Below are 27621 nucleotides of genomic sequence, written 5' to 3' on the forward strand. Positions count from 1 at the left end.
CTGGTGTTTCTATGTCAAACAGTTTTGTTATATCTCAGTCTTCTGTGATGTATATAAATATTAATATTGGGATGCAAACAAAAAAAACTATCTGACATGGTACAGGTGTCTTTTTTAAGCCCTTAACCATGTGTGAGGTGTATACTTTTGTTTCAAAGTAGATTTGTTAAAGACTACCTATAATCCCTCTGTGTGACCCTGATCTAGCCCACTGCAGTAAAAGGTTAACTTCTTGTTGAAAGCTATTCTTGAAAAGGGAGAAGCTAACAAATTAGTAACAACATCCTCTTCGATAACACCTGCTGCAAACTAGTTTACAACAAAAGATAGCTAGCTAGACTGTGGGAAAACTACGGCTTGCTATTGCGAAATTACCTGTTTTGAAAAGAGAAAGATTTTTGTAAAAATGGTCCCACCCATTACAAGTCAAAATGTGATTGGTTGATTCCACTGTCAGTCCAAAATGTTGCCCTAATACAGTGGAATGGCAGATTCCTTCTAACTAGGTTCTGATAGCCTAGCCAATGGCTGATTTAGCCTGATTGGATATGTTTGTCTATTCAGTGTTAACCCTTTCCTTTCCAACAAAAACTGAAGAGATTAAATCAGAACATCATTGAAAATAACAATATAATTATAATTATTATTGTTATTATTATTATTTTATAAATCCTTAGCCCTTCTCTGAAGGCGTAGAAGGCCCTCATTGTTCTCCACTGTGTTTGGGTTAGTAATAATTTGTAGAGTGGCTCTATTTGTCCTCAAATGCATTTTTTTCACCATTCTGAATGTCAGAAAAATCCATATGTTTACCTGAAATATGAAATATGAACACAGAAATACTGGACATTTTGAACTTTTGTTATGGTGGCAATTTAACAAAATCACAATTATGTTTTTCCTGGTCTCAGTCTTGACTCGGTCTCAGACCCCTTGTTCCCCGCCCGGTCTCGGTCTTGCCCCCCCTCCAGTCTTGGTCTTGACTCGGACTCGATTGCTCCGGTCTTGGTCTTGAATTGGTCTCGCTGTAGGTGGTTTCGAACACAACACTGCAATGTAGGCAAGTCTATCCTAGCTGCAAAACAGTGGTTTCCCTCATTAAAGCGGCTGAATCACTTTGGTTCTTTTCATGGTTATAAATAGATTTCACTCAAAAAGTACTCTGGCTTACCATATGAGATAAGTCACAACAAACTTGTCAAAACACTGTTATGTTAGTTGTCTGTTCACTTTCATGTCAGCTGACATCATGGTATTTCATATATAATGCCAATTATAGCAGGTCCCACAAAGTGACACAGGAGGTATATCATTTTGGAAATGTCAGATGTGTTTGCACATGATGTTAACTTTAGATGCACTCACACCAGCAAAGTACACAGATCATTACATAATCAACATTTGTGAGCCTTAAGTCAAAACTATTCACAAATCATTGTCATGTTCAGCATTGTGCTTGTCTGACAAGGCTAGAATGGAGTACCCATACTGCCATACACAAAGTCAGACCTGGTTTCAAGTAGAATTTAATATCTTTCAAATGTTTGAGCCTTCTTGGAGTGCCAGAATGGCGGGGTTTGCATTGTTGTGGCTATTCCATTGGTCCCAATGTGCCAAGCAAGCTCAACAATTTCTCCTTGGGTTGCAGAGCATTTCCAGACCACTAAGGATTACATAGTACACTGATTACAGGAACTACTGAGACAATGATATACATGGTGAGACATTATCCTTGGCCATGTCATAAACTTTACAATCATCTTATAGAGTAAAGACATCTTTCCGTAACGTTTGTGGTTAGAGTTTAGGCCTATGATCAGTTTTTTCTTTTGCATTGGTGAAAATATGGATAGCTAATTTAACAATATCAACATCTACAATCATTATCTATGAACATCACAGGCCAGGGGACTATTTGGTGTTGTTCACTAAGATGACCTAGCAGACAGTTTAACACCACAGTAGTATCTAATTGGGTTGGCAAGTATAGTATCAGTCAAAAGTTTGGAGACAGCTACTCATTGTTGGGTTTTTCTTTATTTGTACTATTTTCTACATTGTAGAATAATAGTGAAGAATCACACCTCCTCTTCCATGCTTCATGGTGGGAACCACACATGCGGAGGTCATCCGTTCACCTACTCTGGATCTCACAAAGACATGGCAGTTGGAACCAAAAATCTCAAATTTGGACTCATCAGACCAAAGGACAGATTTCCACCGGTCTAATGTCCATTGCTTGTGCTTCTTGGCCCAAGCAAGTCTCTTCTTCTTATTGATGTTTTAGTGGTTTCTTTGTAGCAATTCGACCATGAAGGCCTGATTCACTCAGTCTCCTTTGAACAGTTGATGTTGAGATGTGTTGTTACTTGAACTCTGTGAAGCATTTATTTGGGCTGCAATCTGAGGTGCAGTTAACTCTAATGAATTTATCCTCTGCAGCAGAGGTAACTCTGAGTCTTCCTTTCCTGTGGCGGTCCTCATGAGAGCCAGTTTCATCATAGCGCTTGATGTTTTTTCAACTGCACTTGAAGAAATGTTCAAAGTTCTTGAAATTTTCTGAATTGGCTGACCTTCATGTCTTAAAGTAATGATGGACTATTGTTTTGTGTGGTGGCAGGTAGCTTAGTGGTTAGAACATTGGGCCAGTAACCGAAAGGTTGCTAGATCAAATCCCTGAGCTGACAAGGTAAACATCTCTCGTTCTGCCCTTGAACAAGGCAGCTAACCCACTGTTACTAGGCCATCATTGTAAATAAGAATCTGTTCTTAAATTACTTGCCCGGTTAAATACAATTGTTTTAATCTTTGCTTACTGTTCTGTTCTTGCCATAATATGGACTTGGTCTTTTACCAAAAAGGGTTATCTTCTGTATACCACCCCTACCTTGTCACAACACAACTGATTGGCTCAAACGCATTAAGAAGGAAAGAAATTCCACAAATTAACAAGGCACACCTGTTCATTTAAATGCATTCCAGGTGACTACCTCATGAAGCTGGTTGAGAGAATGCCAAGAGTGTGCAAAGCTGTCATCAAGGCAAAGGTTTGCTACTTTGAAAAATCTCAAATATAAAATATATTTTGATTTGTTTAACACTTTTTTGGTTAATACATGATTCCATATGTGTTATTATATAGTTTGATGTCTTCACTATTACCACAATGCAGAAAATAGTAAAAAAATAAAGAAAAACCCTTGAATGAGTAGGTGTTTCCAAACTTTTTACGTACTGTATGAGGTGATGACTAATTGAACCCAGCTGTCAGCTATGCCTCAACCTCACTACATTGGTGTCAGAAGTGGGATCTGTTATGATATGAGACATTAGATATGCCAATAAAAAAGTATCTCCCGTTACTTTCAAACCTTACATTTTTGATAATCAAACATAATTGAATCTGTGAAGATCAAAGAAGTAATCTGTAAGTAATCAACCCGCCACTGTTTATTAAACAGTTAATTAAGGGTTGGGGTTGGAGAAATGTTACCACTCTCAAATTCATAGACAGAGCTATGAATATAAGGTCTGACCATCTATGACATCAATATTGAATTTCTGGTTCTCATGAGGCATTTATAAGTTATATTCTTCAATAATCAATGGGTATAGGCCTATATAAATCATTTAAAAGTAAAACAAAAAATGGATGTATCAATCGCAGATTGCCCCTTTAATTTAGCCATACCCCAGTAGCCTACAGTACTGTATATCCATATTTCAATGTAGATAAATGTTACAACTGAGCCATAGTCAGAGTCACTACACAGTGCATTGGTCAGTGTGATGTCATGTGAGTCAAGCCCCTGGGAGCAGTGCAGAGAACTGTATGTTCAAATCAACAGCCTGGTCTAATAGACTAGACGTAACATAGTAAATGTAAATCCGGGACACTCAAATTAGTATGATTTGTAATGTTTGGTATGGTTACATAAGGCAAAAGGTTACTTAAGGCAAAAACAAAAGGTATAACACGAACATCTAGCAACCCAAAGTTGCGTGTTCGAATCTCATCACGGACATGTTTAGCTAATTAGCAACTTTTCAACTACTTACTACTTTTTTGCTACTTTGCAACTACTTAGTATGTTAGCTAACCCTAACCCTTTAGCTAACCATTCCCATAACCCTAACCTTAACCCTTTAACCTAACTCCTAACCTTAACCCTAACACCTAAACCTTAGCCTAGCTAACGTTAGCATTAGCCACCTAGCTAACATTAGCCAAAACAAATAATATTTGTTACATATCATACGTTTTGCGAATTCGTAACGTATTGTATGTTTTGCCAATTCATATCATAAGAATTATAATTTGTAACATATATAAAATTCGTAACATATCATACGAAATGGATGATGGACATCCACAAATTAATACATACCATACGAAACATAATACACCACACTAAATGGAGTATCTCGGATTAACCTGTCTCGCCCCCCCGTTCCGCTAGCGGAACTCCTCCCACATTCCACTGAAAAGGCAGAGCGCGAAATTCAAAAAATATTTTTTTAGAAATATTTAACTTTCACACATTAACAAGTCCAATACAGCTAATGAAAGATACACATCTTGTGAATCCAGCCAACATGTCCGATTTTTTAAATGTTTTACAGGGAAAACACAATATATATTTATGTTAGCTCACCAACAAATAGAAAAAAGCACAGACATTTTTCACAGCACAGGTAGCAAAATCAAAATCAACCAAACTAACCTAGAACAAACCAAAGAAACCAAGAAACAACTTAATCAGATGACAGTCTTATAACATGTTATACAATAAATCTATGTTTTGTTCGAAAAATGTGCATATTTCAGGTATAAATCATAGTTTACATTGCGGCTACAATCAGAAATTGCACCGAAAGCAGCCAGAATAATTACAGACACCAACGTGACATACCGAAATACTCATCATAAAACATTTCTGAAAAATACATGGTGTATAGCAAATTAAAGACAAAGATCTTGTGAATACAGCCAATATTTCAGATTTTCTAAGTGTTTTACAGCGAAAACACAATATAGCATTATATTAGCTTACTACAATAGCCTACCACACAACCGCATTCATTCATCAAGGCACGTTAGCGATAGCAAGAGGCACGTTAGCGTTAGCGAATAAACCAGCAAAAGATATTAAATTTCACTAACCTTCATAAACCTTCCTCAGATGACAGTCCTGTAACATCAGGTTATACATACACTTATGTTTTGTTCGAAAATGTGCATATTTAGAGCTGAAATCCGTGGTTATACAACGTAGCATAACGTAGCATAACGTGCTAACGTAGCATATTTTTCCCAGAATGTGCAGATATTTCTATTAGACTCTCACCTATTCTGACCAAATAGCTAATCATAAACATTACAAAAAAATACATGTTGTATAGGAAACGATAGATCCATTAGTTCTTAATGCAATCGCAGTGTTAGAATTCTAAAAATATCTTCATTACGACATAAGACTTAGTTATGGTAAGGGAATAACCAAAACCTGAGCGCAAAGCTACTATTACACAGTTCGACAGATATATGAAATAGCATCACAAAATGGTTCCTACTTTTGCTGATCTTCTATCAGAATGTTGTACAATGGGTCCTTTGTCCAGAACCGTCTTTGTTTGGATTCAGAACGTTCTTTTCCCCTCTTGAATTAGCAAGCACACTGGCCATGCGGCGCTAAGCTCTCCAACGTCAACAAAGTCAAACAACGCAACACGCCTAACGTCCCGAATAAATTTCTATAATCTAATGAAACTATATTGAAAAAACATACTTTAGGATGATATTGTAACATGTATCAAATAAATTCAAAGCCGGAGCTCATATTCGCCCATAACGACAGGTTTCCAGTAGGCAATAGCAGGTCCCCCCACGCGCCTTGCAGACAACAGAAAATGGGGGACACGTTGTTCCAAGAGGGCTCATTCAACGTCAGACAGAGATAATCAACTCCTTTTTCCTCTCACTTCCTCTTGACATCCAGGGGAAGGTGTATGACGTGCACGTATAGTCATACGTATCATGCCCATTTATAGGCAGCGACTTGAACACAGCATCGATTTCAGACTTTCCACTTCCTGGTCACAAAGTGTGCTGCCAAATGAGTTGTGTTTGACCCACAGACAAAATTCAAACGGTTTTAGAAACTAGAGAGTGTTTCTATCCAATAGTAATAATAATATGCATATTGTACGAGCAAGAATTGAGTACGAGGCCGTTTAAATTTTGAACGATTTTCCCCAAAAGTGAAAACAGCACCCCCTATCCTCAACAGGTTTTAATATACAGAATAACACGAAATGTTCTGAGACCAGGTTGCAATCAGAGCTCACGATGCTCTTTGCTCCAGTGCACAGGCACCCAATTCCCATTACTTCGAAGTAGTACCACTACACACAACACAACCAGATTTACATTAGGGTATCACATAAAAATATCTAGGATAGAGCATTTTATTATACAGTAGCCTATACATTATGAATATAAAAGCCCTCCCGCTCTCTCTGTCACTCACACACGTTACAGAGAATAGCATGTCATACAAAACACGACCACCGGTATTTACAACTGTGTGAATTTAATTCTACAAAAGACCCACCTGAATAAAAATGAATACCTGCAAAATATTGGAATCCTTTTCTCGGAATGTAGCCTATTATAAGCGTTCAGGCAACGTGGTTTCGTTTGATAGCATTCAGGCAACGTTGTTTCGTTTGAGTTGCGACATACCACAGCAATGCAACATTGTCTGATACCCCCGCTATCGTTCTGCTTTTCTGTATGAGTAAATAACGATACCGACGTTTTACGCACCAAAGGCGGCTATGAAAAGAGCTCACCTGTTTTCGAAACTGTTTGCGTGGCTGCGCACGAAGACGTCACGAATCGTGCCAGTCCAACAGAGGTCCGAAATAGAGGCACGAAACGGCTGTCTCAAACAAGAAAATCGTTGAACAAGTGTGCGGTTTGTATAGACTATATTGAGTTGTACAGGCATGCTATGCAATTCGAAAAAAAACTAACCTGACAACCACTCTTCCTAGATATGAAGCAACTTGTCAAGTCGCCATATGGGCCATCATGTTTCACTGATCCTACGCTGTAACACACAACGATGGTGAGATATTGTCAGCCTGTGTGTGTGTGGTAGCTCCCTATTGTATGGCTATACACACTAATTCATAAAAATTAGATCAACGACATTCATGGATTGATGATGATGATAATTAATGATGACCATGATGATATGCAATTGGCCTATGATCGTTTGCTTCAAGATGTCATGTTTCTATTATGGCACGTGTGCTGTATCATCCCCAAAACATTATCTTGGGATGTGTTTGGTTCTTGCGCCGCTCTGTGGAATTAAAATTGAACTGTTATTTATAAGTAGCCTAATCCTACTGTAGTTCTGCCCTAATCCTTTCTCTTTACCTTTAACATTGGAATAACCACAAATCTATGGCCTAATTCTCCGATAAATACATTTTTTTAAATGCATGGAATACACCTGATTTAATAAATGTAGCAAATTGTTATTATGATTATTGTTTTTATACAGTAATACACAGTAAGTATACCTACACGGATGGAACAGAACAGTTGTGGACATAATATGAGCTCTTAGAAAAAATAACTGCTCTAAATGTTTCATAATTAGTAAGTGCCATATAGACTATATTGAGTTGTACAGGCATGCTATGCAATTCGAAAAAAACTAACCTGACAACCACACTTCCTAGATATGAAGCAACTTGTCAAGTCGCCATATGGGCCATCATGTTTCAATGATCCTACGCTGTAACACACAACGATGGTGAGATATTGTCAGCCTGTGCCTGCAGGTTTGTTCATGCGAAATAAATATTTGTGTATTTCAAGAGAGATGGAGAGATTTTTGAGGCATGGGGAGACAGCGAGAACAGGGGAGATGTGAAGATAAAAATATTAAGAAAATGAACGTGACAACAACAATGCAGCTGTGAGAAAGATAACAGGAAATGTTCATTAATTCCTGCTAATTTTTCATTATTCAGTATTGAGAGTGTATTTCAGTGTTAATTGACCTTATGGTGAACCAATGAGAGCTACTTTGGTCATAGTTAAACGTAGGCCCAATTTCAGTCTATCACAGATACAGGAAATCACACTGCGGGTTCACTCAGGGGCGAATCCTCAATCCTAACTTCCACTTAAGTAAAATGTTTCCTATGTACACTGCTCAAAAAAATAAAGGGAACACTAAAATAACACATCCTAGATCTGAATGAATGAAATATTCTTATTAAATACTTTTTTCTTTACATAGTTGAATGTGCTGACAACAAAATCACACAAAAATTATCAATGGAAATCAAATTTATCAACCCATGGAGGTCTGGATTTGGAGTCACACTCAAAATTAAAGTGGAAAACCACACTACAGGCTGATCCAACTTTGATGTAATGTCCTTAAAACAAGTCAAAATGAGGCTCAGTAGTGTGTGTGGCCTCCACGTGCCTGTATGACCTCCCTACAATGCCTGGGCATGCTCCTGATGAGGTGGCGGATGGTCTCCTGAGGGATCTCCTCCCAGACCTGGACTAAAGCATCCGCCAACTCCTGGACAGTCTGTGGTGCAACGTGGCGTTGGTGGATGGAGCGAGACATGATGTCCCAGATGTGCTCAATTGGATTCAGGTCTGGGGAACGGGCGGGCCAGTCCATAGCATCAATGCCTTCCTCTTGCAGGAACTGCTGACACACTCCAGCCACATGAGGTCTAGCATTGTCTTGCATTAGGAGGAACCCAGGGCCAACCGCACCAGCATATGGTCTCACAAGGGGTCTGAGGATCTCATCTTGGTACCTAATGGCAGTCAGGCTACCTCTGGCGAGCACATGGAGGGCTGTGCGGCCCCCCAAAGAAATGCCACCCCACACCATGACTGACCCACCGCCAAACCGGTCATGCTGGAGGATGTTGCAGGCAGCAGAACGTTCTCCACGGCGTCTCCAGACTCTGTCACGTCTGTCACGTGCTCAGTGTGAACCTGCTTTCATCTGTGAAGAGCACAGGGCGCCAGTGGCGAATTTGCCAATCTTGGTGTTCTCTGGCAAATGCCAAACGTCCTGCACGGTGTTGGGCTGTAAGCACAACCCCCACCTGTGGATGTCGGGTCCTCATACCACCCTCATGGAGTCTGTTTCTGACCGTTTGAGCAGACACATGCACATTTGTGGCCTGCTGGAGGTCATTTTGCAGGGCTCTGGCAGTGCTCCTCCTGCTCCTCCTTGCACAAAGGCGGAGGTAGCGGTCCTGCTGCTGGGTTGTTGCCCTCCTACGGCCTCCTCCACGTCTCCTGATGTACTGGCCTGTCTCCTGGTAGCACCTCCATGCTCTGGACACTACGCTGACAGACACAGCAAACCTTCTTGCCACAGCTCGCATTGATGTCCCATCCTGGATGAGCTGCACTACCTGAGCCACTTGTGTCGTCTCATGCTACCACTAGAGTGAAGCACCGCCAGCATTCAAAAGTGACCAAAACATCAGCCAGGAAGCATAGGAACTGAGAAGTGGTATGTGGTCACCACCTGCAGAACCACTCCTTTATTGGGGGTGTCTTGCTAATTGCCTATAATTTCCACCTGTTGTCTATTCCATTTGCACAACAGCATGTGAAATTTATTGTCAATCAGTGTTGCTTCCTAAGTGGACAGTTTGACTTCACAGAAATGTGATTGACTTGGAGTTACATTGTGTTGTTTAAGTGTTCCCTTTATTTTTTTGAGCAGTGTATTTTAAATTAAAGACAGATGTGGTTTCACATAACCAATGACAAAGTCTGCGAGAGGAACAACTTGTGGGGAGGGACAGTTTTAACGTGGTTCACAGAGCTATACATTCTGAGTCATCTCGTTTCCACAGTGCTATTTTCCATCATCTGCAATTGAATGAATTGAGTCCTGAGTCTGTCTGACTAAGTTCAGCTCACGCTTTCATTTTCTCCAGTCCTCCTATCTCTGTTGCCATTTGTTAAGTTGCGGTTCCTCACTCTTCCTGTGTGTGTGTGTGTGTGTGTGTGTGTGTGTGTGCGTGTGTGTGTGTGTGTGTGTGTGTGTGTGTGTGTGTGTGTGTGTGTGTGTGTGTGCGCATGGGTGGGGGCATGTGACTGCCACTTTGTTCTTTGTGCCACATGTCTCTCAGTTCTCTAACTTGACAAATGCAAAATGTGCACCAAAAAGAGAGCGCTGGGTAACTTGTAGGCAACAGGGTAAAGATTCAGCTCAGCTCATGCAAGTTATTGTTTCTTTTGTGATGGACATGAGCAGTTGTTCTTTGTAAAAAGAAAATATTTAAAAAATAAGAATAATACATGATAATTGTAGATACATGCACATACTGTATCACATATGGTATATGTATGCACAACTTAGGACATAATTATGTAATTAAGAAATTGGTAAAGATTAAATTACCCCTCCCCCACCCACAACAACTTTTATAGTTAATCTCTCTCTCTCTCTCTCTCTCTCTCTCTCTCTCTCTCTCTCTCTCTCTCTCTCTCTCTCTCTCTCTCTCTCTCTCTCTCTCTCTCTCTCTCTCTCTCTCTCTCTCTCTCTCTCTCTCTCTCTCTCTCTCTCTCTCTCTCTCTCTCTCTCGCTCTCTCTCTCTCTCTCTCTCTCTCTCTCTCTCTCTCTCTCTCTCTCTCTCTCTCTCTCTCTCTCTCTCTCTCTCTCTCTCTCTCAGCAGTTGATGTAGAGGAGGAAAGAGATGTTCAGACATCCGTTGATACAGCTGTCTTGTGACAACCTATTTTAAATGTCATCATGGACTTTGACTACCAGCACTTAAAAGGTCAGGCTTATACTTTTAACCATTTTATATTAAGTCAGAACTATGTAGGAACAATGTTTTCATTACTAACTCGTTTAATATCATTGCTAATGTTTACCATTGCTTACATTTTTATTGCCGTTTGAGTCTTTATTAACAAACAATGTATAGTTTAGAAATATGTTTAAAAAGATCATGTCGATCTCACGGACTGTGAATCCTGGCCATAGCTGAGAGTGGTTACATTTCCCCATCCCAATCACTCAGCATTATACCAAGCCAAGTGACGGGTCTGCTGTTGGGCTGAAAGAGTTAGAGAGACAGGTTTGTCTGCGCACCTAAATATTGTGTTAGCCCACTAAGCTAAAACCTACATGCATTAGCTGTGGGAGCTAAGGCAGGTCTCAGAAAAAGGTTACTCATCACACAAGAGTAGTTACCTGATCACCTTTTATGTTGTCTTGTGTCTCATGTGTTTTACTACAGTGCCTTGACTTACTACAGTTTCCACATTTTGTTGTGTTACAGTCTGAATTCAAAATTGATTAAATATTTTTTTGTTTCACACTACCCCATCATGACAAAGTGAAAACATCAAAATCCCCATTAAAATCTGTCAATTTAGGCATTTTTTGCAAGGGCTCAATCCACCGCATCCACTTATGTCGGGCTTCAGCATCTGTTGTGAAAGGTAACCGAGTTACTGCGGTGTTTGTCAGACCATGAGACAAATCGGTCTTCTCACGAAAACTCACGAAATGTGTTCTTAACTGACTTGCCTAGTTAAATAAATAAATACAATATTGTACTGTTATTAAGCCCATAATATTTTGTTAGTTCATAATATTGTGTTTGTTAAATGTAAAAAATATGGTTTCTGTGGCCGTCACTTTTGTGATGGTTAAGGTTAGCTTTATATATTATTTTGTGTTGGTTTGCAGATGTTGAAATCCTCAGGCGAGAAGAGCGAATCAGCTGCCTGCCAATCCAACCCCAAAAGCCTGTACCACACCAGCATTCTGCTCAAGACCCGCCCACCCGCCAGACTCCTCCAATCAAACCCAGGCGGAGCTTAAAGGTCCCCAAAACTCTTCGTGAGGAGGTGGTGTTACCAGCCAAACAAACCAATGGCCAGGAGAATGAGGTTACAGAATACAAATGTTACATTAGATTTACCAGATCAGTGGAAACTCTACTATTGGGTCAAAATCCTGCAATTTGCATGCTTTTCAATAGTGTTTACTATGCATGGTAGACACGACACAGACAAACATTTGTACAATTTCTACTGAATGTGAATGCTTGTTTTCTAAAATGCATATGTCTGTGTATTTGTAGAGGACTTCCCGTACGCCTCCAGTCAGATTGTCATGTGTGAAACCAGCAGCCACGCTTTACACCCTAAACCACATAGTGCAGTTAGAGACAGACAACTTCCTGTGGCTCGAACAATAAAAACGTCCATTTCATGGTGGGATAGAAACGTTAAAATAAAGACAACTGAAAGTTACCTCTCTACGTTCAGCGTGGCATGGGTCAGCCCAGTTCAGATTCTGTCTCTAGAGCCTTCGACAAGATCCTACCGGTTTGATGTGCATAAATGGGAAAGGATAGGTGAAATACTATGATGTGTTTATTTGAAGGTTTAAACCATACATACACATTATAAGCCTTGTTGTCTACTGGCCTCACAGTAATGTTGTAGCAGATGCCGGGGACTGTGGTGCCTTGCAGGTTTGTAACAGAGAGCACCTACTGGACGTGCTGCGGGTAGGGCCCAATGTCCAGGATGGCATGTTGGCCACTTTCATGTAGTTGACTGCACGCTGGAACGAAAAAGGCATGGATGAGCATATCAAGTGTTTAAAATGTAACTGTCTTCTCTTGCTAAGGTAACTTCTGTGGGAACGTATCCAAGCTTACCTGTGTGAACAACAGCTGTGTTCTCCCTCTCCCACCCCCTCTCTCCCATCTCTTTCCTTCCCTCTTTCAGACAAGGTGGAGCTATACATATTGATTATAGTTGGTAGGTGCTATTTCTGGACCGGGCCTTGTTCTCTCATGCTCTCTCCTTTTCCCCCTTTTTGTTTTCTTTTCAGGATAGCCTTAAAGTCTCCACAATAATCGAAAGATACCCGACAGCACAACAGAGAAACTATTGAATGTGCCTATAAATCTCACAATCCTCCCTGTCTATCTCCCTCTATCAGACAGTAGTGAAGAGGGTGTCTCCTGCTCTGACTCTGGGTGGCCCCGGGCCCCTGGAGCCCTTGTCCCCGTCCCTTCGGGCCCACACCCTGCTGTGGTTTGAGAGGACACAGCTCCCCCGCCTGTGTCGGCCTGGTCGCCCAATGCCCCGCTGGCTACACGGCTTCGCCACGCGCAGGTCAGACTGCTAGCACACAGAAACATATACTTGTATACATATTATCTGCAATAGAAAAAAGAAACATGGCGCATCCAGGGAAACAAGTGCATATGCAAAAAGACCGCAGACACACATGCACACACATACAATCAAACACACATAAAACACACACATGCACACATACACACGACCACAGATGACACGACAAATACAAAGGGACAAACATACTCATCTTGAACATTCACACTTTGAAAGCCTCAGATGGCTCAAAGTGGAGGAGAGATTCTCTCAGATTTAAATTGTGTCTTGTATATGAGATTGTCCACAGTATGGTCCTCAAGTAACTATGTAATTATACTGAACAAATATATAAACAATTTCAAAGATTTTGCAGAGTTACAGTTCATAAATGAAATAAGTCAATTGAAATTGTTAGGTTCTAAATTAACCTATTAAAACTCACGGACGATTAGTAAAGCTTAAACCAAGTTTATTCACCCATTGAGTCATTACATCTGCATAAGACAAAAAAACATATTTACACAAGCACTGATATTTAACCCTTTCTCATAGGTTGAGTCTCCTCCTACACATCTGAACAGCCAATGCATCTCTGTTGCTAGACAGAACCTTAGTTATATCTGTTCTTCCTCACTTCCTCTGACCTGACCTCTGCCCCAAAGTGCTCACTCCTCCCAAACTCACGGCTGTCATGTTGACTCGTACCAGACTGTCTTTTTCCCTCCCATAGGATCCCTGATGGCTAACAATAACATATCCGGACAGAACGTGAACATTATACATTCCTCTCTCTCCCTCAGTGACATGAATACGTATATTTCATATTCTCAGAACCCAACAAAATACATTGATTAGGCCCTAATCTATAGATTTTGCATGACTGGGCAGGGGCACATCCAATCCAATCAGAATTAGTTTTTCCCACAAAAAGGGGACAGAAATACTCCTCAGTTTCATCAGCTGTCCGGGTGGCAGGTCTCAGATGACCCCACAGATGAAGAAGCTGGATGTGTAGGTCCTTGGCTGGCGTGGTTACACGTGGTCTGCGGTTGTGAGGCCAGTTGGACGTACTTCCAAATTCTTTAAAACAATGTTAAATTCTCTGGCAACAGCTCTGGTGGACATTCCTGCAGTCATCACAACATCACAAGCATTGTGTTGTGTGACAAAACTGCACATTTTAGATTGGCCTTTTATTGATCCCAGCACAAGGTGCACCTGTGTAATGAGCATACTGTTTAATCAGCTTCTTGATATGCCACACCTGTCAGTTGCATGGATTATCTTGACAAAGAATAGAATGCTCCCTACCTGGGATGTAAACAAATTTCTGCACAGAATTTGAGGGAATTAAGCTTTTTGTGCATATAGAACTTTTCTGGGATCTTTTAACACTTTACATGTTGCGTTTATATTTTTGTTCAGTGTACTTTTACTTGGTCAGGGATAACCATAACTATTCCACTAGAAGAAGTGAAACTGACTTTGCTCCTTTCACATTTAAGAGTGGTATGGGGGAGGGAAACCTGTATGTACTCAGCTGCCATTCAAAGACCTTGAAATGCATAACCTCCATGGTCAGTAACGCAGAGCGTTGAGATTGCCTGCAATGACAACAATCTCAGTCCGATGATGCTGTGACACACCGCCCCAGACTATGACAGACCCTTCACTTCCAAATCGATCCCACTCCAGAGTACAGGCCTCGGTGTAACGCTCATTCCTTCGACGATAAACGCAAATCCGACTATCACCCCTGGTGAGACAAAACTGCGACTCGTCAGTGAAGAGAACTTTTTGCCAGTCCTGTCTAGTCCAGCGACAGTGGGTTTGTGCCAATAGGCAACGTTGTTGCCGGTGATGTCTGGTGAGGACCTGCCTTACAACAGGCCTACAAGCCCACAGTCCAGCCTCTCTCAGCCTATTGCAGACTGTCTGAGCACTGATGGAGGGATTGTGCGTTCCTGGTGTAACTCGGGCAGTTGTTGTTGCCATCCTGTACCTGACCCGCAGGTATGATGTTCGGATGTACCGATCCTGTGCAGGTGTTGTTACACGTGGTCTGCCACTGCGAGGACGATCAGCTGTCTGTCCTGTCTCCCTGTAGCGCTGTCTCACAGTACAGACATTGCAATTTATTGCGCTGGCCACATCTGTAGTCCTAATGCCTCCTTGCAGCATGCCTAAGGCACGTTCACACAGATGAGCAGGGACCCTGGGCATCTTTCTTTTGGTGTTTTTCAGAGTCAGTAAAAAGGCTTCTTTAGTGTCCTAAGTTTTCATAACTGTGACTTTAATTGCCTACTGTCTGTAAACTGTTAGTGTCTTAACGACCGTTCCACAGGTGCATGTTCATTAATTGTTTATGGTTCATTGAACAAGCATGGGAAACAGTGTTTAAACCCTTTACAATGAAGATCTGTAAAGTTATTTGGATTTTTACAAATTATCTTTGAAAGACAGGGTCCTGAAAAAGGCACGTTTATTTTTTTGCTGAGTTTAGTAGCCCGTCTCAAAAGTGAGCAGTAGACCAACAGTACGTGGGTGAGAATTTTTGTTGTTTTTAAAATTGTCTAATAAATTCAATCAAATATACAGGTCATATTCATATTCACACACACACACACAAATATTTCTCACTTAGAGAAACAGGTACACATACAATTGAATCCAAATCTGGGACTGCAGAATTCTCAAAAACAAGCATTTTGTACCTCCTTGTTTCGGCCCATTTGCTACCGTTTTGAATCTAGTGAATACGGCGCAGAATTGAAGAACACTGTTCAAAAGCTAGATATGTAAACAAAATAGAAAATAGTTCAGAAAGACTAATCCTCAATGGAACCACTTTAGTGTTAAAGGCGCTGCATAGTCAATCCGGCATCTGCATTGGCCGTGCAGCATTACGGTGATACGACCTCTGCAGAAGTCAGGGCATTCATACTTCTAGCACTTCATGGAGCAGCGCAGAGCTGCTGTGAAGGAAGTTGTCAACAAAGTGAAGTTGTGTTTATACAGGACCTCCCGCCCCCACCTACTGTCAACCAATCAAATCTCATTGTCACAAAATTTGGGAGGCGGACGGCAGTGTGGTACAGAGCTAAATTAGGCCTCTGCATGCCTCTGGTGCGTCACACCCTCCATACGGAGCCTCCGACCACATTTTTGGATCAAGTATAACTTGGCTTTTACTCAGCACTAGAGGGGAACGGATAAGGCGTGACACACACATCATGAGTCAAAGCAAAGACATAATTATACACACATACATACATACATACGTGCTGTTTGTACAGCTTATGCAGTTTGTTAAAGATGAATTGTTCTCACTTTTCTCTGTGTGTGTGTGTGTGTCTCTCTCTTGACTGTTTGGATAGGGAGGCAGAGGAGCTTCTAAAGGACAAGCAGCAGGGCTGTTTTCTGCTCAGGCTCAGCGAGTCAAAGATTGGTTTTGTACTCTCGTACAGGTAAAGTCACAACAGACCACACACACAAACACTTAAAGACATTTTTATACAGACACACACTTTTCCCCCCAGAGGAAAGGATAGGTGCCGCCATTTCATCATAGAGGAAGAAGAGGGTGGCAGAGGGGCGTGTTACCTCATCGCTGGGGAGGAGAGTCGCCATAGCAGCCTGCAGGAGCTGGTCAGCTATTACACCCAGTATCCCGTGGGGCCCTTCAACGAGATTCTCACCACGCCCTGTGACGAGGTGCCGAGTACATATTCCACACCATGCCTTCTTCATAAGCGAAAGGGAAATAGTCATTGGCACCACCTAAACACCTAACAAACTTACATTTTGTGGCAAACTATCCTTTTAGGTAAACTCAACTGCAACAGTTTTTTTCTCAATCTTTCTTCTTTTACTCTCTCACGCTCAGTCCAGTGAAGCTTGTGAGGGTACAGTTAAACTGGGGTTGCAGGATGAAGGTGGAGAGACAACGAAAGTGACCGAAAAGGAAGTGGCTCCTGCCACTGTCCATGTCCAAGAGATATTGGCCAGCTCAGTCCCTACGGACGACGGGACGCCAGAGTATGCTGTGGTGAAGAAGGTGCTAAAAAAGTCCCTTTCTCAACCAGAAAACCAGTTTGGCGAACTGTTGGTGAGGAACTATTCTCACTTTAACATTTGTAAGTTAAACAAACCCACAAAAAAAGTCAATGCTATTAATGGATTTACAGACTACATGACAAAATTTTTTCCAGGTGACAAATCTGATCCTCCTCGAAGATGTGACAGAACCTGACGTTAGCTGTGCAGGAGCATTTGGGGAGGGCGCCTTCGACGCACTGTACGCCCGGGTCAACAAGCCACCAAGCATGCTTTCCCAGACAGATACATCTCCCTACGTCAATGTGGGCAATCCTCCAGGCCAGGAGGAGACAGCGTCCTCCGTCCCTCTCATGCACCGTGGGTCCACGGGGGACCCAAACTACTGGAAGTTGGAGCCCCTGCACACCTACGAGGAAACCCCTCATCTGGTTCAACGTGAAGAAGAGACAAAGGAACACATCGACTTCTACGCCATGGGGCGCTGGCGGGATGCCGAGAGGAGTGCAGGTGGGCGAGGTGAAAGACAAGACTAGCTACTTGTCTTTCAGGGGTTGTATTGTTATTGGCCTGAGCAAGGCACGGCATGCCTGATTTGACCTGAAATTACACAATACACATTTTTGCATGTCTAGAATGAACAATGAACATATGAATGTATTACAATATATCTGCTCTCTTTTGTAGACCCCCAGCATCACCTCTACTCAGAGGTGAACCTAAGAACAAGAGAGGCCCCCAGTCACATCCCCCTTCCAGCCAGGACAGCCCCCAACCGGCCTTTACGACTGCCTCCCAGGCCCGTTAACTGCCCCCCTCAACAGGACGGAAGTGTGCAGGTATTGGAACACCAAACATACATTGTTGTGCATATATTATCTACTCCAGGGGTGTCAAACTCTCCATGGGGGGCCTAGTGTCTGCAAGTATTTGGTTTTTCCTTTCAATTAAGACCTAGACAACCAGGTAAAGGGAGTTCTTTACTAATTAGTGATCTTAATTCATCACTCAAGTACACGGGAGTGAAACCCCGCCCTCCGTTTGACACACAATCTACACCACTTTGGTAAGAGGTTGGCAATAAAGAAAATAATAGGCTAATGTAATTCTAAATAACTGATGTTAATCAGGCATTTTCAGTAATTGAGTAAAAATTACACATTGCTAGATAAGGTAGTTTGAAAATGTTAGATAAAAAAAATACAGATTTTATATAAAAGTATTTTGATAAGGTGTTTCATTTCTTTTTCCCATGCATTTTTCTAGCAATGTGGAGATCCCATCTTGTCCTCTTCCCCATCCCGACCTGGAGTCTTTCTGACACCTTGTTCAGAAGGACCTTTGACCCAAGACCCGAGCACCAGCATCTATGAACAGCTCCCAGAGAGGCCAACCAGCTCAAGGCCTCCGCTGCCTCCGCTGCCTCCACCCAACCCAACCACTCCTTACTAAAGACCCTATCATACAACACCCCTTGTAAACAAAATACTGACCACCCTATCTACAATATATCAAACTATAAATCCTAAACACTCTTCACCAAAGACCCTCTTTGCAAATATCCAGAATTAAGCCTTACTTACTGTACACTTATATCAACTGATCAAGTTATCTTTTCTATTTAACACAAGAGGCGAGACACAGTCCTGAATGTCAATCTGTGTGCCAAAAATGCATCTACAGAAGTTGTGCTCCATTTTGTGTCCCGATCTACCCTCGAAGTGTACACTTGCACACTACCCCACAAAGATAAAGAAATGTGTAAAAATACAAGAATCACACTTTATAAAACTCAGCTTGTTTATTTCCCAAACAAGACAAAGTCCCACCCAGAACCACCTGGGAAACTATTCACTTTTAGGGTTTCAAAACAAATTAATTACAAAATAAAACAAAAGGCAAAAAGTTAATGTCATTCTTGCATTGCAGCTGTAGTCTGACTTGGACACCCCTCTGTATATGTACTGTATGTAATGCATGTGTATGGAATAGAATAACCAGCAATGAAACCACTAGCCCATTCTCGCCATCATCGAACGCTATAGTCCACAAAGCTCATAATCCCACAATCAATCACAAGGAAGCACATCTTCCCAGATCACTCATATTACATGTTTTGTTTTACCCCAATATGGGTAAGTATGTTATTACGGCCACTCCTCCCATCCTGAGTTACTAATACCCTTTTCACACTACTGAGCAGAGATGTACTGCACTAGTCTGGATGCACATCCAGCATGGTTGCTGGAACTATGCTGGAAAGAACAAAGTGACAAGAAAATATCTGAGCCAGCACAGTTTATGTAAGCACAATAGTGTGAAAAGGTGCAAGTTCTTGAACCCCCAGCCATAGCTAGTTCCACAGTGGAGAGTAGTATTCAGTTCTTCTTGGCCTTGGGCGAGTCGTACTTCCTCTTGCTAGAGAACCACAGGAGCAGAGGGATGCCGATGGAGGGGAGTGTCATTACGCCGAAGGCGGCCCAGTCCAGCTGGAGGGAGAAAGAGGGGGGTGAGGGAAAAGGTCACAGCCAATTAAAAGGCCTAGGTCAAATTTAGCAAGAAAACATTTGGAAAACAGGGAGATACTTCTAGAACTCGTCCATCAAAAGGGTTTTGTTACAAAACCCTACTGAAGTGGGGTTCTATTTAAATTGTATACAACATGGACAGAGTGGAGAATTTTAAAAAATTAACCATGGTTGTTTGCAGTCTAGTTTGTTTTGGGGTGACTATTAACTCGTTAGTAAACAGAGGCCCTGACAGTTATTTTCGTGTGTCCCATCAATTGAGGATAGGACCGGCTTGGGCAGTATCCTGATTGTCATACTGGGATATTCAGCAATACTGGCATTGAACACAAGGCTTGAGCTGTTTTCAAACACTACTGATAGCATTGTTAACCTTCGGATTACAGAGTAACAAGTGCATGTAAAATCCCAAAGAATGCTAACGTAACTCAAGTAACTCAAAAATGCTACTCAGTTTCCTGCACGAACAAAACAAATATTAGCCAGCAAGGCTCTTGATCCAGGACGGGATTCTCTGCTGTTAGCTTTTTCAAAAATCAAGCATTCGCTTGCTAACAATTTAGCCAACTAGCTACTAAATTAGCAAACCATACGCACAACTGCAGACCATTTAGCACATTTTAGATTTTAGTTATAAGATATCTAGACAGGAAACATTTAGTTGTGAATTCGATAATGTAAGTATATCACCTTGCTACATAACAGTGAGTGACTCACAAGGCTCCGGTCTCTCGTCGCTGTGTGCTCGTAAACAAACACCACGTGACCTCTGACTGGGGACTACCGTAAGCTTCATAATGTGACAGGCGAAATAAAGGCAACATTCTTTATCTCCTAACGTATTGCACAAGTTGACTGCAGGTATTTACTTAAAAAGTAATACTCAAAGAAATGGAAATCTAAGAACGACAAAGGGCTGGTTTCCTGGACTCAGACTGAGCCCATTTCTACACTAAAAATAACTTTAAATAAAAGGTTATCCATTGAGCATGCTATTAAGACTATTAGCCATGTTCCCTCTAAGCTCCCAGGAACTGCTGCGTAGAAGAAATAACCTGCACAGAGAAGCATGAGATTAGAAAGTTCAGTGTTTTCCCCCTTAGTTCACAATATCAACATTTCCCTTTACTGTGGGAATTGTGATCGAATCACTGCAATGTTAGCCACTTTCAATGCAACATACCGAAACAAACTATGCAAGACTTAGTATGCAAAATGAACTATGCAAGAGATTTTGTTGTAGGCAGAACGCATCGGAATAGGATTCTATTACACTGACACATAAGACTCAGCCAGGTCGGTGTTGTACTCCACACAGACCGGTGTGGCATAGCCAATCAGAGCGGCAGTAGGTCTATATGCAAATAGACCATTGCCATATGGATCTGTACCATTCACTTTGAACTGGACTGCCTTTACAGCATGAGTGATCGTGAGTAATGCGCTTGTTTCGCAATCAAAGAGAGCGTTGCATGTAGCCATGTGTGCACATTTGTTCATATTCCTTTGCTAGTTAGTAAGTTATTAGCCCAGTTATAGATAATTTGTAGTCAGCAATAATGGGAGTGATTGCTTCCTACAAGAGGACGAAACATGTACATTTCTAGACATCTTTGAAAAGAGAGTTAGGAAAAATAGCTTCTTTTTTTTTTTTTACTTAAAGGGTCAGTGTTGTATTTTGAGACAGACTTGAATAACCTAAGTAACCAATAGGCAGAGGGTATCACAATTGGTCTGATTCTCTGTCATAGTAGTATGGGAATAACAATGCATTTATTTTGTAAAGTGTTTTTTTGCATCAAACACCACAACATTTTCAGTCACCTTGTCTGAAGGACAAGTGGATCAAGTGGTTAAAATTAAGTTTTCGGATCCCTAGACTTTTCCCACATTGTTACATTAGACTTATTCTAAACTGGATTAAATAGTTTCCCCTCATCAATCTACACACAATACCCCATAATGACAAAGCAAAAACAGGTTTAGACATTTTTGCTAATTTATTATAAATAAAAAACTGAAATATCACATTTACTTAAGTATTCAGACCCTTTACACAGTACTTTGTTGAAGCACCTTTGGAAGTCTCAAGGCTTCTTGTATGACGCAACAAGCTTGGCACACCTGTATTTGGTGAGTTTCTCCCATTCTTCTCTGCAGATCCTCTCAAGCTCTGTCAGGTTGGATGGGGAGTGTCGCTGCACAGCTATTTTCAGGTCTCTCCAGAGATGTTCGATCGGGTTCAAGTCCGGGCTCTGGCTGGGCCACTCAAGGACATTGAGACTTGTCCTGAAGCCACTCCTGCATTGTGTTGGCTGTGTGCTTAGGGCCATTGTCCTTTTGGAAGTTGAAACTTTGCCCCAGTCAGATCCTGAGCGCTCTGGAGCAGGTTTTCATCAAGGATCTCTTTGTACTTCGCTCTGTTCATCTTTCCCTCAACCCTGCCTAGGGCTTGAGATGGTGGTCCTTCTGGAAGGTTCTCCCATCGCCACAGAGAAACTCTGGAGCTCTGTCAGAGGGACCATAGGGTTCTTGGTCAGCTCCCTGTCCAAGGCCCTTCTTCCACAATTGCTCAGTTTTGCCACCTCAAGGTAGAGTCTTGGTAGTTCCAAACTACTTCCATTTAAAAAAGATGGAGGCTACGGTGTTCTTAGGGACCTTCAATGCTGCAGAAATGTTTTGGTACCCTGTGCCTAGACACAATCCTGTCTCGGAGCTCTACGGACAATACCTTTGACCTCATGGCTTGGTTTTTGCTCTGACATGCACTGTCAATTGTGGGACCTTATATAGACAGGTGTGAACCTTTCCAACTCATGTCCAATCAACAAAATGTACCACAGGTGAACTCCAATCAAGTTGTAGAAAAATCTCAAGGATGATCAATGGAAACAGGATGCACCGGAGCTCAATTTCTAGTCTTTTAGCAAAAGCGCTGAATACTTCTAAATAAAAGGTTTATTTTTAATACATTTGCAAAAATCTGAAAACCTGTTTTCGCTTTGTCATTATGGGGTATTGTGCGTAGATTGATGAAGAAAAAATATAATTGAATGAATTTCAGAACAAGGCTGTAACGTAACAATGTGGAAAAGGCCAAGGGGTCCGAATACTTTCCGAATGCACTGTTTATGCGCATGTATATGTACAGTACCAGTCAAAAGTTTGGACACCTACTCATTCAAGGGTTTCTTTATTTTTACTATTTTCTACATTGTAGAATAGTGAAGACATCAAAACTATGAAATAATACACATGAAATCATGTAGTATCCACAAAAAAAAGTGTTTAACAAATCAAAATATATTTTAAATTTGAGATTTTTCAAAGTAGCCACCCTTTGCCTTGATGACAGCTTTGCACACAATTGGCATTCTCTTAACCAGCTTCGTGATAGTCACCTGGAATGCATTTCAATTAGTGCCTTGTTAAAAAAGTTAATTTGTGGAATTTCTTTCCTTCTTAATGCGTTTGAGCCTATTTTTATTTTACTAGGCAAATCAGTTAACAACAAATTCTTATTTACAATGACGGCCTACCCCGGCCAAACTAACCCGGGCGACACTGGGCCAATTGCGCACCACCATATGGGACTCCCAATCACAGCCGGTTGTGATACAGTCAGGAATTGAACCAGGGTCTGTAGTGACATCTCCAGCACTGAGATGCAGTGCCTTAGACCGCTGCGCCACTCGGGAGCCCAAAAGTTGTGTTGTGACAAGGTAGGGGTAGTATACAGAAGATAGCTCTATTTGGTAAAAGACCAAGTCCATATTATGGCAAGAACAGCTCAAATAAGCAAAGAGAAATGACTGTCCATCATTACTTTATGATGAAACTGGCTCTCATGAGGACCACCACAGGAATGTGAGACCCAGAGTTACCTCTGCTGCAAAGGATACGTTCATTAGAGTTAACTGCACTTCAGATTGCAGCCCAAATGCTTCAGAGTTCAAGTAACAGACATCTCAACATCAACTGTTCAGAGGAGAATGCGTGAATCAGGCCTTCATGGTCAAATTTCTGCAAAGAAACCACTACTAAAGGACACCAATAAGAAGAAGACTTGCTTAGGCCAAGAAACAATGGACATTAGACAAGTGGAAATCTGTTCTTTGGTCTGATGAGTCCAAATTTGTGAGAAGCATAGTAGGTGAACGGATTATCGCCGCATGTGAGGTTCCCACCGTGAAACATGGAAGAGGTGTGATGGTGCTTTGCTGGGGACACTGTTGGTGATTTATTTAGAAGTCAAGGCACACTTAACCAGCATGGCTACCACGGCATTCTGCAGCGATACGCCATCCCATCTGCTTTGTGCTTAGTGGGACTATCATTTGTTTTTCAACAGAACAATGACCCAACACACCTCCAGGCTGTGTAAGGGCTATTTGACCAAAGAGAGTGATGAGTGCTGCATCAGATTACCCGGCCTCCACAATCACCCGACCTTAACCCAATTGAGATGGTTTGGGATGAGTTGGACCGCAGAATGAAGCTGGTTAAGAGAATGCCAAGTGTGCAAAGCTGTCATCAAGGCAAAAGGTGGCTACTTTTAAGAATCTCAAATATAAAATCTATTTTGATTTGTTTAACTCTTTTTGTGTTACTACAAGATACCATGTGTGTTATTTCATAGTTGAAGTCTTTACTATTATTCTACAATGCAGAAAATAGTAAACAATAAAGAAAAACCCTTGAATGAGTAGGTGTGTCCAAACTTTTGACTGCTACTTTTGTAAGAGGTCTTTGAGAGAAGTCTACTATAACCATGCCAATGGTTTGAAAGGACGAATGATTTACATAGTGGGGGGAGAAACGCCTGTCAAACTCCCTCTGAGCCAAGATCCCACCCTGTCCGGGGGCGCTGGTGTAGCCAACCTGCAGGAAGAAGACATAAGGTTTAATTTCCACAAAAGGTCATGAACATCACTACTCTGCATCAGTCTCTAGTTCAATTGATTAGAGGGAGTTTCCAATGACTTGAAATCAATAACAGGAAGTGTACAATTGCATAAAAACTATTTTGCCAGTAAATCAACACCAGCCTAATAGTAGGCCAGTGTGTTAGGCTACATTATGCACGTTAATGTAGCAGAGGAAAAGTTCCATGCTGGAGAGAGCAGCAGAGAAAAGAGTGAGTCTGCATCAGACCTGAGTTCAAATACTTCAGCTCTGCTTGATTGAGCACGCCTGTTGCAATGGAACCAATACAAAAGCACAAAAAGTTCAAACCCTGACCACATGCCACTGCTTAAGCAAACAATCAAAGTATTTGAAAGTTTTCAAAATAGTATTTGAACCCAGGTCTGGGCCCATATTTATAAACCATCTCAGAATAGGAGTGCTGATCTAGGATAAAGTCCACGGTGTCCATGCAATCTTATTCACTAAGACGTAAATGGGGAAAAACAAATCCTAGATCAGTATTCCTACTACGCTTTATGAATACAGGCCCTGATCTCCATAGAAGATTTTACTCTCCCTTACCACGACATGTCCTCCCTCCTGAGCCAGGTAGCTGACGGAAGCTGAGGTGAAGTTGAAGTATCCGGCCTTCAGGGGGCGCAGTACCACAGTATGAGAGACATTGCTGGCACTGGGTAGGGCTAAGGTACAAACAACAACTAGAGAAACTGATAAGACTTCAGGGTACAATGCGGGCTTCATTGAAAAAGATTGGTGCTTTGGAGCCATGAGGCCGTTGGGCTGAAACACATTTTAGGATTGTGTCTTTAAAGGATACGGGGCGATCCGGTCCCATTTCACGTTCAGCATCCCGGAGACGATGCCAAAATCCTCAGGTGGGAAGGAGTCATCAGACAGCTCGACCTCTAGGGCAGCGCTGTGGGGCGGAGATTGAGTTAAGGCGGATTTTGAAACCGCACACGTCGGGATAAGGGTACAGAATTGGGACTAAACCAATACATTTCTTTTCAGCACACAGACTGACATTCAATGCCTTGTATTGGCACAGGTTAACACACAATGTAGTGTTTCCATAATGTGGGGCTTCCATCAATGCCCCTGAGGCTGGGTTTCAATTAACATTTTCAGTTTTCTTTTCTTCACAATCAATGACTGGAACTAGAATGGATGCGTTTCCACCATAATCCATGCAGTGTTGTAACAATCATTTCAGATCATTGCTTTTGAAGGATATGAAGCCATTCAAGACTAGTGTAATCTCAGGTATTATTTGACATAAACTAGGGAGAGATGGATGATGTTGTACAATACCTGGTTCCAACGTTGTAGATGTTGTACTGCAGTGTGAGGTCACGGCCTTCAACAGCGTAACGGTTCAACAGGGACTTGGAAGCCAACAGACGAGCCCCCTCCTCTCCTGTCCCCTGACCCAGTAGAGCCAGTAGAGCAAAAACGTACAGGGTCCTCATCTGCAACAGATTAGAAAAGTTGCGTGTGTATTTCAGTTTATTAAATGCATCTTCGATCCAAGACAAAATTATAAATATTAAGAAAAATATGTACTGTATATTCCTTACGTTATATTTCTAAATATTGCCGAACTCATTCACTTTGTATCAAGCAAAAACGAAGTGCCAACTAGCTATCTAAGTGAAGATAACGTTACCGATGCCATTCTTGGCCAAAGCGACAGACAATATTTTATTCTCTCGTGTCAAACCTATACCGTTCTCAACATGGTACTATAGTAATGGATAATTCAATACATCTACTTAACGTTAGCTCGTGACGTTAATAAAGATTATTTGCCAATCTACCACAATCTTGATTAAAAAAATAGAACAAACTCACTCAAAGAAAGCATACGTGTACATGTTGCCAACTTTGAGCTAGGCGCGTTAGCTGACTAGTTACATTAAGACCAGATGTTAAAATGAAAGATTGTTATCTAGCTTGAATTGACTATAAAAATACATGGTCAACCATTCTGCCAAAAAATGTTAACCAGTCTGAAAAAAAGTTACATTACGAGAAGATGCCAGTTAACGTTAGCAGCTAGATACAGTAGCTAACTAACATTAGCTAGCAAGCAATTAGCCCCCCAAGCTTATGCTTACGTGTACTTGGCTAAAAACTAGGAAGACGACTGACAGTCAAGATTGTAGCCAACTTGCAAATTGTAGATTTAAAAATAATACGCGAATCGTTGGCAAGGTATTAAAACGCGTGATTTCCTCAGTCTGTTCGATACTAACAGAAGATAAAACGCTACAAACCACAATATATAAAGCAGAGTCTTACCTTCTTTCGTGTCACAAATCAGCAAGGAAAGAACGTTTCTTCTTCTGTGGATTTTTACTTAGCGGTTGGCAACCAACTTTAAGGCGCATTATTACCGCCACCAACTGGACTGGAGTATCGTCACAGTGAAGGTCTAAATCCTTCCCAATAATCAACAAAATATAAATGCAACATGCAACAATTTCAACTTTTTTACTGAGTTACAATTCATCAGTCAATTTAAATAAATTCATTAGGCCCTAATCTATGGATTTCACATGACTGGACAGGGGCGCAGCCATGGATGGGTTTGGGAGGGCATAGGCCCACCCACTGGGGATTCAGGTCCAACCAGTCAGAATGAGTTTTCCCCCACAAAATGGTTTTATTACAGACCGAAATACTCCTCAGTTTTATAAACTGTCCGGGTGGCTGGTGTCAGACGATCCCGGAGTTGAAGAAGCCGGATGTGGAGGTCCTGGGCTGGTGTGGTTACACATGAGCTACGGTTGTGAGGCTGGTTGGGCGTACAGCGAAATTCTCTAAAACTATGTTGGAGGCGGCTTATGGTAGAGAAATTAGCATTAAATTCTGTCAACAGCT

General features: G+C 41.6%; 2 protein-coding genes across 3 annotated transcripts; one reads left to right on the forward strand and one right to left on the reverse strand.

Annotated features, from left to right (window-relative positions):
* The first annotated feature begins 10751 nt into the window (after positions 1 to 10751).
* LOC120022078 (SH2 domain-containing protein 7-like) lies at positions 10752 to 19093 on the forward strand. 2 transcript variants are annotated; one of them, XM_038965889.1, is made up of 9 exons: positions 10752 to 10857; positions 11778 to 11980; positions 13047 to 13222; positions 16603 to 16692; positions 16765 to 16939; positions 17112 to 17333; positions 17437 to 17791; positions 17969 to 18120; positions 18548 to 19093. In XM_038965889.1, exons 1-9 carry the CDS (start codon positions 10830 to 10832, stop codon positions 18731 to 18733), a joined length of 1587 nt encoding a protein of 528 aa, XP_038821817.1. In that variant the 5' UTR covers positions 10752 to 10829; the 3' UTR covers positions 18734 to 19093. The 2 variants fall into 2 exon arrangements, with proteins under 2 accessions (XP_038821817.1, XP_038821818.1); XM_038965890.1 differs by having other exon boundaries at positions 11778 to 11938.
* On the reverse strand, positions 19058 to 27135 carry LOC120022079 (translocon-associated protein subunit beta-like). The gene is made up of 6 exons (XM_038965891.1): positions 27040 to 27135; positions 26050 to 26207; positions 25556 to 25654; positions 25300 to 25408; positions 24613 to 24690; positions 19058 to 19770 (listed from the first exon to the last, which is right to left on the reverse strand). The coding sequence occupies exons 2-6, from the start codon at positions 26205 to 26207 to the stop codon at positions 19660 to 19662; spliced, it is 555 nt and encodes a 184-aa protein (XP_038821819.1). The 5' UTR covers positions 27040 to 27135; the 3' UTR covers positions 19058 to 19659.
* Positions 27136 to 27621: the final 486 nt, after the last annotated feature.

The sequence above is a fragment of the Salvelinus namaycush genome, chromosome 27 (genome assembly GCF_016432855.1).
Source record: "Salvelinus namaycush isolate Seneca chromosome 27, SaNama_1.0, whole genome shotgun sequence".
NCBI classification, from domain to species: Eukaryota; Metazoa; Chordata; class Actinopteri; order Salmoniformes; family Salmonidae; genus Salvelinus; species Salvelinus namaycush.